General features: G+C 43.0%; 1 protein-coding gene across 2 annotated transcripts; it reads right to left on the reverse strand.

The window, feature by feature from the left end:
* Nucleotides 1-2,486: 2,486 nt before the first annotated feature.
* On the reverse strand, nt 2,487-7,151 carry PABPN1 (poly(A) binding protein nuclear 1). 2 transcript variants are annotated; one of them, XM_074365768.1, is made up of 7 exons: nt 6,776-7,151; nt 6,301-6,415; nt 5,529-5,596; nt 5,121-5,227; nt 4,584-4,671; nt 4,346-4,497; nt 2,487-3,415 (listed from the first exon to the last, which is right to left on the reverse strand). In XM_074365768.1, the coding sequence occupies exons 1-7, from the start codon at nt 7,124-7,126 to the stop codon at nt 3,376-3,378; spliced, it is 921 nt and encodes a 306-aa protein (XP_074221869.1). In that variant the 5' UTR covers nt 7,127-7,151; the 3' UTR covers nt 2,487-3,375. The 2 variants fall into 2 exon arrangements, with proteins under 2 accessions (XP_074221869.1, XP_010953027.1); XM_010954725.3 differs by lacking the exon at nt 6,776-7,151 and adding an exon at nt 6,565-6,597.
* Between the last annotated feature and the right edge of the window lie 7,762 nt (nt 7,152-14,913).

The raw sequence follows: 14,913 nt of genomic DNA on the forward strand, positions 1-14,913 counted from the left end.
ATGGTATGTGAATTATATCTCAAGAAAAAAATCCATAGAGCTTTTTGGTGGGACGCGAGTCAGAAGTACGGCAAACTGACTTTTCTTCAGCAAAGAAAATTAAAGTCCTTAGTGACTCCTTTTTCTTTAACAAATTCTAGCACCTAGAACAGTGCCCAGTACTTGGTAAGTATTCAGTAAATGTCTGTTGAATGATTACCATAGGCACAAAGAAGGGGAAAGAGGCATGAGAAATTAGCACGGTTGACATTAGATGATTTGACAAAGGCTATCTATGCATTTAACCACATAAAAGCAAACTGTTTGTTTTTTGATTTTTTAAAATGAAACTGTTACATTATTTTAAAAGCCCAAGAACTGCTTTTCTCTAGTGCTGGTGTCAGGTTGGGCAAATCCTGAGAAAGCACTGGGTTGTCCTCATTTTGTATCCACCTATAGTCCTAGGGATCTCTGACTCAGACTCTCACTCCAGAGAAATCTCATAGGCAGGCTCCCCCAGTCTCTTCCTTAAGGACACTTCCCTCCCACAGAATCCGAATGAGACTGAGCTCATTCCTATCCCTTGGTTAAGAGGGAGTTTATCACAAATGATAGAAAAGTAACCAATCTTTCTCAAGGAAAGCAACTTGCTTTCCATGCTACTTCTTCTAAAATCACTACTAGGTAAAGTAGGAAATCTCATTCCTGTAACGACAGGAATCAGCAGGCCCAGAATAAAGGGATCCACCCGATAAGGTGAATTATCACCTTCTGAGCACCTATGAAGTAGCAAGCACTGTGAGGCCATACAAAGGCACAATCCATGCCCTCAAAGAGCAAGTGGGGCAACAGGGTTGAAATTATTTGAGTTATGAAACCGTGAAGTACCAGAGATAGGAACAATTTGCCCTCAGTATAGAAGTGATTCATTCTGCTTAGGGAATCAAGAAGTTTCCCAGCTGTGGTACTTGGCTTATACACCTGGTTTATACACCTTGGCTTCTATTTTGATTCTGACAGAATAGATGTGATGGGCATAGCAGGTTGAAGGAACAGCATAAGCAATACATGAAAACCAAGTGAAACTCAACTGGAATGCACAGTGCAAAATATGTAGGGAGGGCTGTGGAAGGAAAATTCTATCAGGATCAAAAAGGGAAAGGCCTTAGTTCCACACCTGGCAGCATGAGGGCCTTTCTGGAAAGTCTGGAACCAGAAATTATTTGCCAGTTCACTACAATGAGGATGGGGAGTTGCTCAAGCAATTAAAGTAGAATGGAGAGGAGAATGAACAGGATGTTGAGTAGAACTGACTGAATATAGAAAATTAAAAACAAGCGTCCAAAAAAACCAAACCAAAACGATTCACCCTCCAAGATTTTGACAGCCACTTAGTGCCCCCTGGTGGACAGACCTTCCCAGCACTAGGAACATCAAACCACTTAGGATATGACACTTTCCTAATAGTTAATATTGAACACTTTTTCCAGCTCTTGCTCATCAACCTCTTTTAAGTTTCCATACTCAGCTTACAAGGCACTATTCTAGTTCAATCCAGTTAAAGAAAAGACTCCCAAACACCTAACGAATAACACAGTTAAGAGGCAGTACAATAAATGATCAAATACTAAATTATGCGGTTGATACTGACCTGAGAATTCAGAATACAAAGCCATCTGACAGGTGGGCTAAGGCTCCATGGATATGGAGAGCCATTTCTTTAACCTAAGATTATTGAACAAGAGAGCACCTAGATCAGAGGTAATCATGAACAAAACATCCTAAGAATGTAAGTGAATAGTGCAAGAGGTTTAAATATTTAGAAACCCTGTAAGTAATGGAAAGGTTACAAAGTCTTGGTGGGTGGTAGGTGATGCAGTACCCAAGTATTTTAAGACCAATCTAACATTATAATCTCAAATGGAGAAATTAGGTTACTAATATGCCCAAGTAACTAAACTTCTAAATTCAAGGATACTCAATGAAAAGCCAGTTAAGTCCTAATTAATGGAATGATCCAAAGTAAGTTAGCTGAACATAGTAACTGGTCACTGCACAGCAAGAGAAGACAACAAGCTCTGCTATTACTTTTTTAACTAAATGTTGGTTTGTTTTCATTTTTGAATCTATCCTTGGATAAAGAAAACAAGAACGGCTACCCAGACCCCAACCTAAGAATCTAGTGCTGCTGCTGCAGATAATACATTTGCACATAAATTTTATCAGAAGCACACACAAGTGCTATTACAGCACACCAATCTGGCCATTCTTTTACGTCCCCAGGCTCATTTAATTTACCTCTCCAATGCCAATCAGGGCTACATGCTTTCTAGAAAACCCATCATCCACAACTAAACACATGTTCCTGCTAGTTGTAATTCTAACTCCTACTCCTTAATTCATAAGTGGGAACTTCCCCTCCACAACACCAGCACTTCCAGAAAGAATTAACAGCCATCTGGGATCTAAGAGAGAATAGGAAGACATATAAATAAACCATACACCCAAAAGGCCAAACAATTTTTATTTTCAAAAACAACTTTATTCATGACACATATTAAAAAAAAACTCCCACCCCCTGGAAATGAGCTAAAAAAATAAACAAAATCCACCTCCCGCCTCCCTGTTCCCACTTCCTCCCATTCCCTCCAAATAAAAGGGAAAAAAAGGCAAAGAAAAACAAAACAAAACAAAAAACTGAAAAACAAAAAACACCCCAAAACCCCCCAAAACAAGGCAGTGCATTTCCCCAGGGGGAAGGGGAATTTACACTGGAGCCGCTGGGAGCGGAACGGAGATCTTCCGGCTACAGAAACCTGCAAAGAAAGACACTCAAAACAGAAAAAGAAACACAAAAGGAAACAAAATAGATCACCAGGCAATCTGGAGGGGCAGGGAGCCAGAAAAGAGGGGTGGGGTGGGTAGTAGACCTGGCAGGACAGGAGCAGGCAGGAGGGGACTGTGAAAGTTAGGGAGAAGATGGAGGGAAGGTAACAAGCAGAACAGTTTGGTGTCCTTCCAGAGCCCTGGGTAAAAAAAAACCCCTCCTACCACCCATGCCCACCTACCCTTGAGCAGCCCCCAAGGGGGTGAAGGGGGACAGGGAAACGGGGAGCAGCTTGCGCAGTTGAGACGTGTCCATGGCGAATTCCCAGAGTGAATGAGCAGCCCCCAGCCCCACTCCCTGGGCCTTCCCCTACTCCCCAAAGCAGGTCCCTCCTCAGCAGTTAGTTATGGGATTCTCCCCCCTTCCACAGTATATCTTTTTTTTTTTAAAAATATTTTTTTTTTCCATCAAGGTCATCTTCTGTTTTTCTTTTTTTTTTTTTTAATTCTTTTTTTTTTTTTCCTTCTTTCCTCTTTTTTTCCTCTCTCTCCTCCTAATACACACTTTTTTTAGTAAGGGGAATACCATGATGTCGCTCTAGCCCGGCCCCTGGAAGAAAGAAGGAGAGTTAGGTGTTAACATGATCACTAAATAGTTCAGTACAAGCCCCTCCCCGTGGGCCCTTGCCCCAGTTACTGTGAAGGGAAAGGGGAAAAGAAGCTTCCAAATCCTAAAACTGACCCCACAATCCCAGAAACAGTAACACACCTGGCAAATGGGAGGGGGGAATTAATAGAATACTCCGCCAAACAGTGGCAGTAAAGAAGTGCATCGGAGACACAGGGGTAAGAAAAAGGACTCAATGTTTATCCAGTTTTCAGTTCTCCACAGCTCTTAAACCCTTGGCCCTCACCAACAGACTCTCCCTAACTCCTGGGAGCAGATAGGTAAACCTTATGAAAAGCCAAGGTTTACATGCCTACCTGTCTATTTAATGTAAAGAGATGGAAGTAAAGCAAAGCAGCACCATGGGCGCCACACTAGGCCCAGTGAGAAATCAACCTTGCAAAAGACCGGCTAGTTAAAAAGTATCTCACTATCCTCCCACATGGCTGTTGAGGATCAGCTAGCCTCTGGTTTTCTTCCAAGGGAGGTTCAAACTTCAACCCCTCCCTAACTCTGGGAAAAGTAGCAAATGTCCAAGTAGCACTTTCACTGCACTGAGGCCCTGTTCTTCCCGGCCTTTTGTGTAAACACCTTCACTGCCATCAACTCTCAAGGAAATAAAGGCTGGGGGAAGAAGCCTCTCTCAGAACAGGGTGGACAGATCCAGCCCTTATCACCAATTCCTGCTCCAGAAAAAGATGAGACTGGCCTCCTGGCCTGGCCTGCAACTACCTTCCTCACCCTGCACAGGCAGGAGACCAAGTCCCTGGAACCAAGGGGAGGATAACAGAGGGAGGTTCCTCAGATGAGGAGAGAAGGAAGCATACAGGGTTCATGGGAGGCGGGGGAGAGGAGCAGCCCATCTATCCTGACCTGTAGACGCGACCCCGGGGCCTGCTGTTAAAACCACTGTAGAATCGAGAACGGGAACTGTTGTAGTTGGTGGTCCGGGCACGGTATCGGGCTCGTGGGAAACCCCGGTCTGTTGTGCTGATGCCTGGTCTGTTGGTTCGTTTTGGGATCACCTGAGAGTGAGAGATGTGCAACAGAAAGGCTGAGAGTCAACCTGGAGAACTGACACAGAACTCAAACAGCAATGGGCAAAGCTTACCTTGATCTGTCTTCCTCTAAATAGGGACTCATCTAAGGCCAAAGAAGTCCTCACTGACTCTTTGTCTGAGAACTCTATATATGCAAACCTGAAAAGAGTAATTGTCACTTTATCTATCTGGGGTTGCAAACAGCAGCTCGTAAGTCAAATCCAACTTGTAGGCAGGCTTTGAGTACAATGTGTTCACATTTTGAATTATTTGTCCAAGAAATTTTTAATGGAAGATTTTAATCAAAATTTGCACTCTTGAAAAGTTTTAAAATAAGATACGGTGGTGGAACAAGGTGGGGCCAAGCAGAAGCTGCCCTCCCTTTTAGTTCATGATCCCACCCACACCCACCCTTCATCTTTGTTATGTCAGGCCTCCAGGGGCAATTATGTGCAACCCCTGATACATACCAACAATAATGCTTAATATATCTCAAAAGACAAAGACCACTTATTTTAACATCCAGTTAACTTACTGCTCAATATAAAACATAGTTGATTTATTTATAAACTGTGATTAAAATGACCTCAACTTACTTCCCCACTTACCCTTTGGGATGGCCACTAAATTTGTCACAAAGTATAGTAACGCGGTTGACTGAACCACAGCCATGAAAGTGTGCTTCCAGCTCTTCTGCTGTTGCACCATAGTCCACCTGTGGGGGTACATTTCAGATAATGGGCAAACTTCCATTTCAACAGGCATCCTGACTAGCCTTTGGGTTGGGCCACACATTTACTTCAAAGCACATCAAATCTAGTTGTCTAAGGAACTAATCTCTCTTCTTTCCAACCCCAGAGCTTCTGCTAATCACGACTACCTTTCACCTCATTCCAACCTTCCCTCCACTCCTTAAGTCCACAACCTATCCTGGAGATGGTTCCTTTCAGACTCTTATTAAATAACCTCCCCAAATAAGGGTTTCCCCCAACCTCAATTAACGCCCTAGTACATACATTGCCAACATAGATGGAACGGGCATCAGCCTCCATCTTCTCCTCAATGGACATGATCACTGGGCCAGCTTTGAAGAAAGAAGAATCAGGAAAAAAAACACTTGTTTTCTACTTGGCCAATATATGCACCACGACCACCACCACTAGCAGAAGGCAAAGATTTTGGTCTGTTCTGTTCCCTGTTGTACTCATTATTTAGGACAGTTTAACACACAGTAGATGCTCATTAAATATTTGACAAATTAAGAAACAGATTAATACATTCTTGAAAATCAAAGAAAACAGCACAGGAATTCCCTCCCGACCCCAATTAAGTACCTACCGAACAGCTTTGGTTGAAATAATTTGAAAAGTGAACAAAATTAAAAGTGGGCTGAGACTCGACATTTCTAGATTGGAGGGGAAGCTCCCCCGCAGCTAAGCAATTTCTTAGGACTCCTAACTAAAGGGTCCAAATGATGAAAAGAACTATTAGACTTGAAGGTCAAATGCCAGCTGGCAACCTCCACAAACGATAGAGGTAGACCAAGAACAAAGAGCAACACATTTGTAACAGAGACAAAGGGAGGCACAAGACTACCATCACCGAAACGTAAGTTCTGTCTCACAAAGGTCAGAGAAACACACAATGGACTATGACCACGGCACCTGCCCCGTAAATGTTCAGACAAGCCGCTCCAAGGTCCCGAGCATCTAATTCCGTATAAACTGTGCTCCAATAACCCTTCCAATCCGAGGACCTGGGCTCCGCGTGCAACCGCCAGTTACTCACCATTGCCTGGAGGTGGACTCATATTCATCTGCTTCTCTACCTCGTTCTGCAGCTCCTTAAGCTTCTCAGCTTCTTCCTCCATCTCCCTGACTCGAGCTTTGATCGCTTCCAGCTCCTACAATGAGTGGGGAGGGTATGGAGAAGAGCTTAAGAGGAACCAACGCAGGGGCTCTGCCCTGCTCTCGGTCCGCGCGCAGCGCCAGCCATACTCGGCCATTTCCCTCGCCCCACGCGAGAGTCATGATGAAAAGAAAAGCAAGCTACCTTCTCTAGAACAACACTAGTCACCCATGACGCCCGAATCAACCCGGCTGGGCTCCTTCTCGCGGTCGAGGCTGCGTCCCCGGCCCGGCCCCAGCCACGTTATTCCCCGCCCACCCCCACCCCCCGCCTGCCTCCCGCTCGCCCGAGCTCTGGGCCTCCCGTGACCCGGCCTGCCGGTCGCGGGCCTGCTCGCTCGCCCTTCTTCCCTCACCGGGTCCTCAATGGCGCCGTCCCCCGGGTCACCCTCGACCAGTCCCGGCTCCTCCTCCTCCTCCTGGCTGCCGGGGGCTCCCGAGCCAGGCCCAGGGCCCGGAGCTCCCGGGGGGGCGCGGGGCCGGGGCGGCTCCTCTTCGGGCTCGGGCTCCGGCTCGGGTTCCAGAAGCAGCTCCTCAGGCTCCAGTTCCTCAGACTCCAAGCCGTTCCCGTAGTCCCCTGCGCCCCCCGGGGCCCCCTCCCCGGCCTCCCCACCGGCCCCGGGCACAAGATGGCGCCGCCGCCCCGGCCCGGAGCCCCGACCGCCCGCAGCCCCCGCTGCTGCTGCCGCCGCCGCCGCCGCCGCCATCGCCGCTCAGACTGGGGCCCGCCGCCCAGCGATTGGAGAGCTGCGCCGGCCACGCCGAGGACTCATTAGTCAAGCAGCCTGCCCGTCACCATAAGCTAGGACTCCATTGGGGAATATTACTTGGCAATCAAATAAGACCCCACCCCTAAGGCGGGGGATTGCGCCAAATTCTCAAATCCCGGTAGGGGAAATCGGTCTGTCAATCAACACACATCCCACCTCCTCTCAAGTTCTTAGGTAACAATACCGCCACGCTGTGACGACATTCCTGCTTCTCCCCCGCCTACTGGCGGGTCGAGAAGTACATGATGCTCAGTGATTGGCTGCCGGCTAGGCGAGTGGAAAGGACCAATCTTCTGGTTGCCTCGCTGAAGTGGCCCAGTCTCAAATGCCGATTGGTTCGCGAGATTCGAAGGCTGACCGCGTTTCGTGAAAGATGAACCTTACCCCCGAACGGACTGCCGGGCTTCCAGGGAGGGAAACCCGAAGTCACATGACTAGGCTTTAGGAGACCGCCATCTTGATACTGCTGGTTACCATCTAGTGAACTCTTGGAAGGCAGAGACCGGAAACACTGCGGCAGTTTCTGGAAACTGGTCTTCTACCAGGAATGTACCAGCAGATGGGATGTTGCTGAAAATGGAGGGTTCTGAATGGCGTTCTCCAGTAAGGAGCTTACTTTTCCTACCCAGGTTATTGGCACCACTATCCACCAGATCTCCCCAAACCAGTAAGGTGGGAGGAATCCTCTCCAGTACCAGCCCTGTACGTGCTGTTTTCTTGCATAGGCGTAATTTCCGACCATTCTGCTCATGCCCCAGTTTCAGCCTTTTTCTTCTATTAAACTGCTTGCTACAGCCCCTAAAGGGTCAGCTTCCAGTGTCACCACTCCAGTCCACACCACTACCAGACCGAGCTGGCGCCCCTTTGCTGGCCTGGTAAAGTCTCAAAACTCCTTACCTTGGCCTTAGAGAACTCAAGACAAGGCTATTTTGTGAGTTATTTCCACACTTCTTATTCCAGTGGGTATACCTGCACCCAGGTCTGTGCCTCAGTACACGCGATAGTCTCTCTTAAACCGACTGCTGCTAACCCCATCATTACCTCTCTTGAGAAGCCTTCCATTAGCTTCCCCTCCTCTCCCATGACAAAGCGGGCCTACCTCCACTGGGTACTTAATTATTTTGTGCTGCCTTTCTTAATAAGAGCTAGGAGATGAGAGGTTGTATCCTATTAATATTTGCATCTCTACCGTAGGGCTACATGCCCAGCACATAGCAAGTGTCCAAATAAATGTTAGTCAATCAAAGGATACATTGATTGGGGATCTGAGTGCCACTCTTCATCTTCAGTGCTTTCCTTCAGACCCCAGAGGAATTCCACCACACTGCTGCTCTCTGAGATACCAGTGAGACCTAACCCTGGAAGGCAGGGTTGCCATAGTTTGTTTAATGGTGATCCTACACATTTATTAAAAAGGAAGGAACGGCGGTGCTAAGTTTGCAACAGGGATATTTGTAGTCAGACGAAGCTACAGTTTGAGAACCAGATTCGCATGAGCCCAAACAAATAGTTAATCGTAACAACCCAGACAGGATTTGCATGGCTAGGGTATGGCGATTTGGACAAGATGAGACGCCTATTAGCAAATCAAAAAGTCAAAATCTTCTCCATGTACCCAACTTTTCCCCTCACCCTCATTTTTTCTCACAAATCCTTACCTCAGAAACAGGGGGTCTTGGAGCAGAGTCACAGTTGCTTAAAATTTCACTGAAAATTACTTCATCCATCTCAGCTTCAGTGATCTGGGAGAATTAAGTCGAGCACTGAAGACAAGCTCTAAAAGACTGTGAGTTTGCTGGAAGAAGAATCTTTTCTACTGATTGTAACCTAATCAAAACTTTGATGCTTATTGGTACCTAATTTAAACTAAGAAAGCCAATCAAGGGAAATATGATTTTTTTTAAAATTATGGCTTTGAATCCCAATCTTGTTGAGCACTTGATTTTGTAACAGGCACCATCCTTGACTTCTTATTATATAATCTCATTGAATTCTCACAACATTATGAAGTAAACAGCCTCAATACCGTAACTTTTTTTAGGGATGAGGAAAGTATGATGCTAAAATCGGAAAAAGACTAAATTCCAACAATAGACAAATGTTTAGGCAAACTATAACTACAACCAAAGATGATTATTATGCACCTATTTAAAAAAAAGATTCACACATAGCATCTGGTAACTTGGAAAAAATAATTTTTTTAGGCCAAAGAAGTAGACTGTAAAATTGTATATAAATTTGATTAAAACTATGTAATTTCTGATTTTTTAAAAAACAACTTGGGCATTGGGGGAAAAAAGGAATAAACCAGTGCAATCTTTTCTTTGGCAATATGCAACAAAAGCTTTTAAAATGTTGAGATTCTTAACCCTGTAATTGTATTTCTTACAACCTGTTCTAAAGAAATAATCTAAAAACTAGACAAACATTTGAGAATAAAGGTGTTCATAATAGTGAAAAAATGTAAACAACTTGATTGTCCAAGTGGGCACTTTTCAGGAAAATTATTGTACAAACATAGATGTAATTTTATATAGTCATGATGTCTTCAAAACATTTTTAATGACAAGGAAAAATGCTTGCAGTATAATAGTAAGCAGAATTGCAGTATTCAAAATTGTATATACAGTATGATCATAAAATATAAGTGCAGACAAAAGATGGGAAACAAATATACCAGTGTTAATAGTGGTTCTCTCTAGGTAGTGGATTATTGATCTGTATAATTTTGTATGTTTTGATTTTTTCCCCACCATATCATGTATTATTTTTATTTAAAATTTACAAACACATTTTAAAAGATATTTGCCTGGTGAGCTGTAAGATACTTCCCTATCAGACTGTAAACTGTAAAAGGCAAGGACGCCTTCTTAATTATATTTGTACTGCCATTGCCTATCACTGTGTGCTCAATAAATCCTAACTGAATAAATGATCTTCTATAATAGTCTTACAGAATATCTTGCCTGTTGTTGATGCATAGAGAACATCAAAGAGATAAGCTTTCCTCTGAGAATGAATTTTTCAAAACGTGGTATGTAATGTTGTAAGATTCACCCATTATGAGTATACGCCTCCTTCAGCAATAACCTGTCAATAGAGGGCCGTGGAGTTTTAGAAAAACTAGAACTAAGTGCTGTTGTGCCCTAGAAGGAGGAAAAATGTGTCAAAAAGTGAATGGTCAGTGGAGTTGAGAAAAGGAGAATCAAATCAGTAAAAATGGATGAGGGCATGTCCAGTACTGTACGGAAAGGAAAAGTTTTCTCACTGTAACAACATAAATATTTGGCTTCCTGGTGGTTTCATTCCTATTTTTAACTCCTGCTTTGAAATTTTTACTTTTACTGGCTGCAATAATTTTCTCACATCTAGAAGTACATTTTTTAATATGGTAGCCACTAGTGACACATGGCTACTGAGCTCTTGAAATTTGAGTGGTCTCCACTGAGATGTGCTGGAAATGTTGATATACACTAAACTTCAAAGACTTAGTATGAAAAAGAAACTGTAAAATAACTTATATTTGTTCAGTACTAATTACAGGTTGAAATTATAATAGTTTTTCAAGACTGAGTTAAAAAATACTATTAAAATTAGTTTTACCTCTGTTTGCTTTTTTAATGAAGCTACTAGAAAATGTAGAACTACACATGTGGCTTGCATTATATTTCTGTTGGACAGTGTTGATACAGAACCTTGGAACCTTGATCATTACTTACCTCTGTTTTGGAACTGATGCCAATTATTTTCTGATGCAAAGTCTGGCCTGGCCTACCTTAACTTTCTAAGTCCACCTTTGCATGGAAGTAGGATGGCTGTTTAAATGAGAAAGAGCCTCTCTTTGGCTGCTTAATTTCCATTCTGTTTGTTTAACTTTTAGAAAGCTTTGTACCTGAAGGACTTGTTTTGATAATCTGTACCAGAAATATATGTTCCTTATCAAAAGTCAGAAAATATTGACAGCAAAGTGAAAAAATAAAATCACCCACAAAATCCACCACCCAGAGATAATCACTAATGATATTCTGGCATATACCCTTCCTGAAATTTTCAATACACAAATACATATAGAGGTGTGTGTGTGTGTGTGTGTGTGTGTGTGTGTGTACATATTTTTTAAGCAAAATGGGATCATACTGTATATATTATTTTCTAATCTGTTTTCTTCACCCAATAAGAGAAACATTTTTCCATATCAAGAACAATATTTTTCTAATTTCATTTTTCATGACTTTACTTAGAAGTTACCTTAGAAACGAGGCCTTCCCTGATCACTCTATTTAACATTGACACCTATACATTCACCTTCCCAATCCTGCCTTAATGAATTATTTTTCTCCATAGCACTTGTCACCTAATGTGAAATGTTATGTTAATGAATGTTGTGAAATTTATTTATTTATGTAGTTAGTCTTTGTTTGTTTCCATTTCTAGAGTATATGTAACATAAGGGCAGAAATTCATACCTATTTGTTCATTTCTCTGCCCCAGTGCCTGGAACTATGCTTAGCACACAGAAGATGCTTGAATGTTTGCTGAATGAATGAATAAAGAGCTATATAACATTCCATTATATTACGTTTCCTGACTGATTTTAAAAATACTGTTAATTTATTTATATCTCACCTGTATCCACATTTAAGGCAGCTTTTAAAGTTTTCAAAGGACCCGCTCTCAACTAAAAACAGACTACAGTCCATCAATTTGCTAGAAAGTGTAACTAAATGTTGCCCAATTTTTATCAAAAGTGCCATTTGGAGAAATAACATTCACAGAGAACTGTCTGAAGGATAAACATCTCTCCATTTAGACACTCTGAAACTTAGCCCTATATTAAACTATAGCATCGGAGAGCATATTTGGGCTAAACTGTAATGAACCTGACAGAACAAGCTTAGGACCTACTGAATCCCCATTTGGTGTTTCTACAAGAAACAGTAGTGTAAAACTCAACATCATATTTGCTGTCAGGTGTTATAGAGGATGGTGTCCACTATATTACTCAGTGTCTTCTCAGAAGAACCACAAAACTTTTTGCCCATCTTGAGGAACTGGTGGGCTTTTATAAGTCCTAAGAGGGATATGAATCTCATTGTATTTTCCAGTTTGCTTTAGTTGCCAAGATGCTCAGAGTTGAATTCATAACCTACCTTTAATATTTGGGAATACTGCTTATAGAATGCTTTTCTGTTTTAATTTTCCTTTTGCTGTCATTTTATTGTAATATTTCCATTTTCCCTTTACCCTTACTTTAAAAATCTATATTCTCCTATTGTTTTGTTTTTTGTGTATTACAGTAAGATGCTGCAGATGCCTTTTGGAACTAGGCAAAATATAAACTAATCACACTGTAGTAGAAAGAAATGCAGTAGCTATCATAGCCTGATGATATTAACTATTAAGAACATCTAATTCCCTTTTCCCTAAAGCCATGTTCACCAGCCACTACATGATTTTAATATGTCCTGAAGATTTTTCTATATAGAGAGGATAGAAATGCAACACTAGATTCCTCTAAGCAGTGTATTTCTCACTACAATTTAACACATAAACCCAAATACCATTTTATTGCATTGGATTATAGAAAGACTAGAAACTTCAACTTAATAATTTAAAATTAAGATCACAATTCCTGTCATACCTGATTTTGAGGGATGGTCTGAATAATTCCTATAGATTCCATCTAGTTTAGCAGTTTGCATTTAAGTGGCTGAAACCCTTTGTCTCAGGGGACCAGGAAAGTAAGCAGTGGCTCCATTTTTGCCAGACTTATTTTAAGTCTGAAGTGTAGGCAGCAGGATTTTGAGGAGAAATGCTCACTATCGCTTCCGATTAGAGGCTGAACCACAACTGGGGACTTGATTACCAGCACAAATTTTTGGTAGGTTTTCTTTGTTTTGGTTTGGTTTCTGTTGTGGCCATCCCAAAGTACCATATACACACACCCTCTCAAGGCTTGGGTTGGCACAGATGTAGTTCTTGGCTTTGGGCATTTGGCTGGGGTGAGGGCATGGGGAAACAACTCTGATTTTCTTTTCTTTCTCAGCACTTTCCCAAATCCCTTTTAATCTAATTCTTGGCCTTAACAAGGCCATGATGAGATGATGAGATCAAGAAATGTCCTGACCCCAGGCTATACAGGATAGAAGTCACAAACCCTGCTCAGTCCTTCTCATTAAACTTCTGGGCTTTATTTATTTTTTTTTAATACGACCATTACATATTACACAAAAATAAAAGTCAAATGAACTTGGTATTTATAAATTATTAAATAAAAATACAGGAATATATATTTATATTTATAGAGCTTTTTCTTTTCTTCTATACTAACCAAATCTGTTCTCCCGCCGCTTTATGATTTAAAAAAGTAAAATAGTGTATGCCCTAGAATCAATGGGGAGTGGGATTAATAAGTGCAGGACCTAGTTGCCTTACTTCTGCTCCTTCCTTGGCCTAAGCAAAGTCCCTATTTGTCCCTTTGGGCTCTGGAGAGCAAGAAACACCCTCTCCACCTATTTAATCTCTGAAAAATGGCAATAAGATTTATTTCCCTTATTTTTTAAAAAATGAAATGGATTTAAAAATTGGGAGCCATACTCAGCCTTCTTGGCCAAGAACTAATCCCAAGGAATTATATGGCTCTAGAAGAGAGTCGCTAGTTTTCCCTGACAGAAGAGTCTCTGGGGTTTCCATTGCCCCTCAAGCTAAGAAGGGCAGGACAGGTCGAAACTGCCCACTGTGGTCCCATCCGAGCTATGCTTCTGGGAATCCAGACCAAGCCCTTCACCCTTTCAGAAAACAGCCTCTCTTTCTACCCAGGTGTGAAGGCCTCAGAGCAGGGCTTTTCGGTGACCTGACCACAGTCCCTGCCACCCGTTTGCTAAAGGCTCCCAGGAGAGCTACCAGGGCTAGGCGTCCTGTGGTAGAGGGTAGGAGGAAGAGTCTGCCCCAAACCTGGGGGAGCACAGGCTCCAATTTGGAGCTGATGGTCTAGTCAGTGGTTTTCCAACTTGTTTTCAGCAGCAAACCCCTTAATGCAAATAAAATCTTACCCTGAACCCCGATATGTAAGACAGCTAAAGGGGAGCTGTTCTGTTTGAAGGCAAGTCACCCTGCCTGCTCAGCGCTCCCCTCCCCCACTTCATTTCCCCCAAGGACTCCTGAGGCAATCCCTAGGAAACTTCGGGGCTCTGCCAAGCAGTTGGAAAACCACTGGCCTAGTTTGTCCTGAGCAAGTCAGAGACCCCCCACCCCAACTGCCTGCCACAGACCGGCTCTGAGTGCCCGGTACCAGCATACTCACGACAGACCAAGTGGCTCATGCAGTCCACCTCCTCCCCAAAAATACCATTAAAAAGTGCAGCCCTCTCTCAAAAGCAAAAGTCTGAGCTAAACACCTGAGGCCAATTTTGGTCCCACATTCTAGTGAATACAACTATGTTGCCACATTCTGGGACCAAGTGAAAATCTCCAAGAAGAGTCAACCATGGTCTAGCTAAGCTGGTCAGTGCTCAGGATCAAGGGCAGGGTTCTAGAGCACTGTGTCTGAAGAAGTCAGCATTGGAGAGCAGCAATTTTAGCACCTTGGAAAGTGCAGCAGTGAGGTCTGGCTCAGGGCATGCATCTGGAGTGAAATCATATCTTTCTCAAAAGAAAAAGCTGTCATCCGAATCTGTTCGAGAGGACTGTGAGCTCTAAAGTGAACATCCTCAGACTCTGAGGTA

The sequence above is a fragment of the Camelus bactrianus genome, chromosome 6, assembly GCF_048773025.1.
Source record: "Camelus bactrianus isolate YW-2024 breed Bactrian camel chromosome 6, ASM4877302v1, whole genome shotgun sequence".
NCBI lineage: Eukaryota > Metazoa > Chordata > Mammalia > Artiodactyla > Camelidae > Camelus > Camelus bactrianus.

Coding starts and splice junctions, on each gene's coding strand:
- PABPN1 (XM_074365768.1), bottom strand. CDS start 7,126: ATGGCGGCGGCGGCGGCGGCGGCAGCAGCAGCGGGGGCTGCGGGCGGT. Junction 5,228..5,528: donor GTTCCATCTATGTTGGCAAT/GTATGTACTAGG, acceptor GTACCCCCACAG/GTGGACTATGGTGCAACAGC. Junction 4,672..5,120: donor TTTAGTGGCCATCCCAAAGG/GTAAGTGGGGAA, acceptor TACTCTTTTCAG/GTTTGCATATATAGAGTTCT.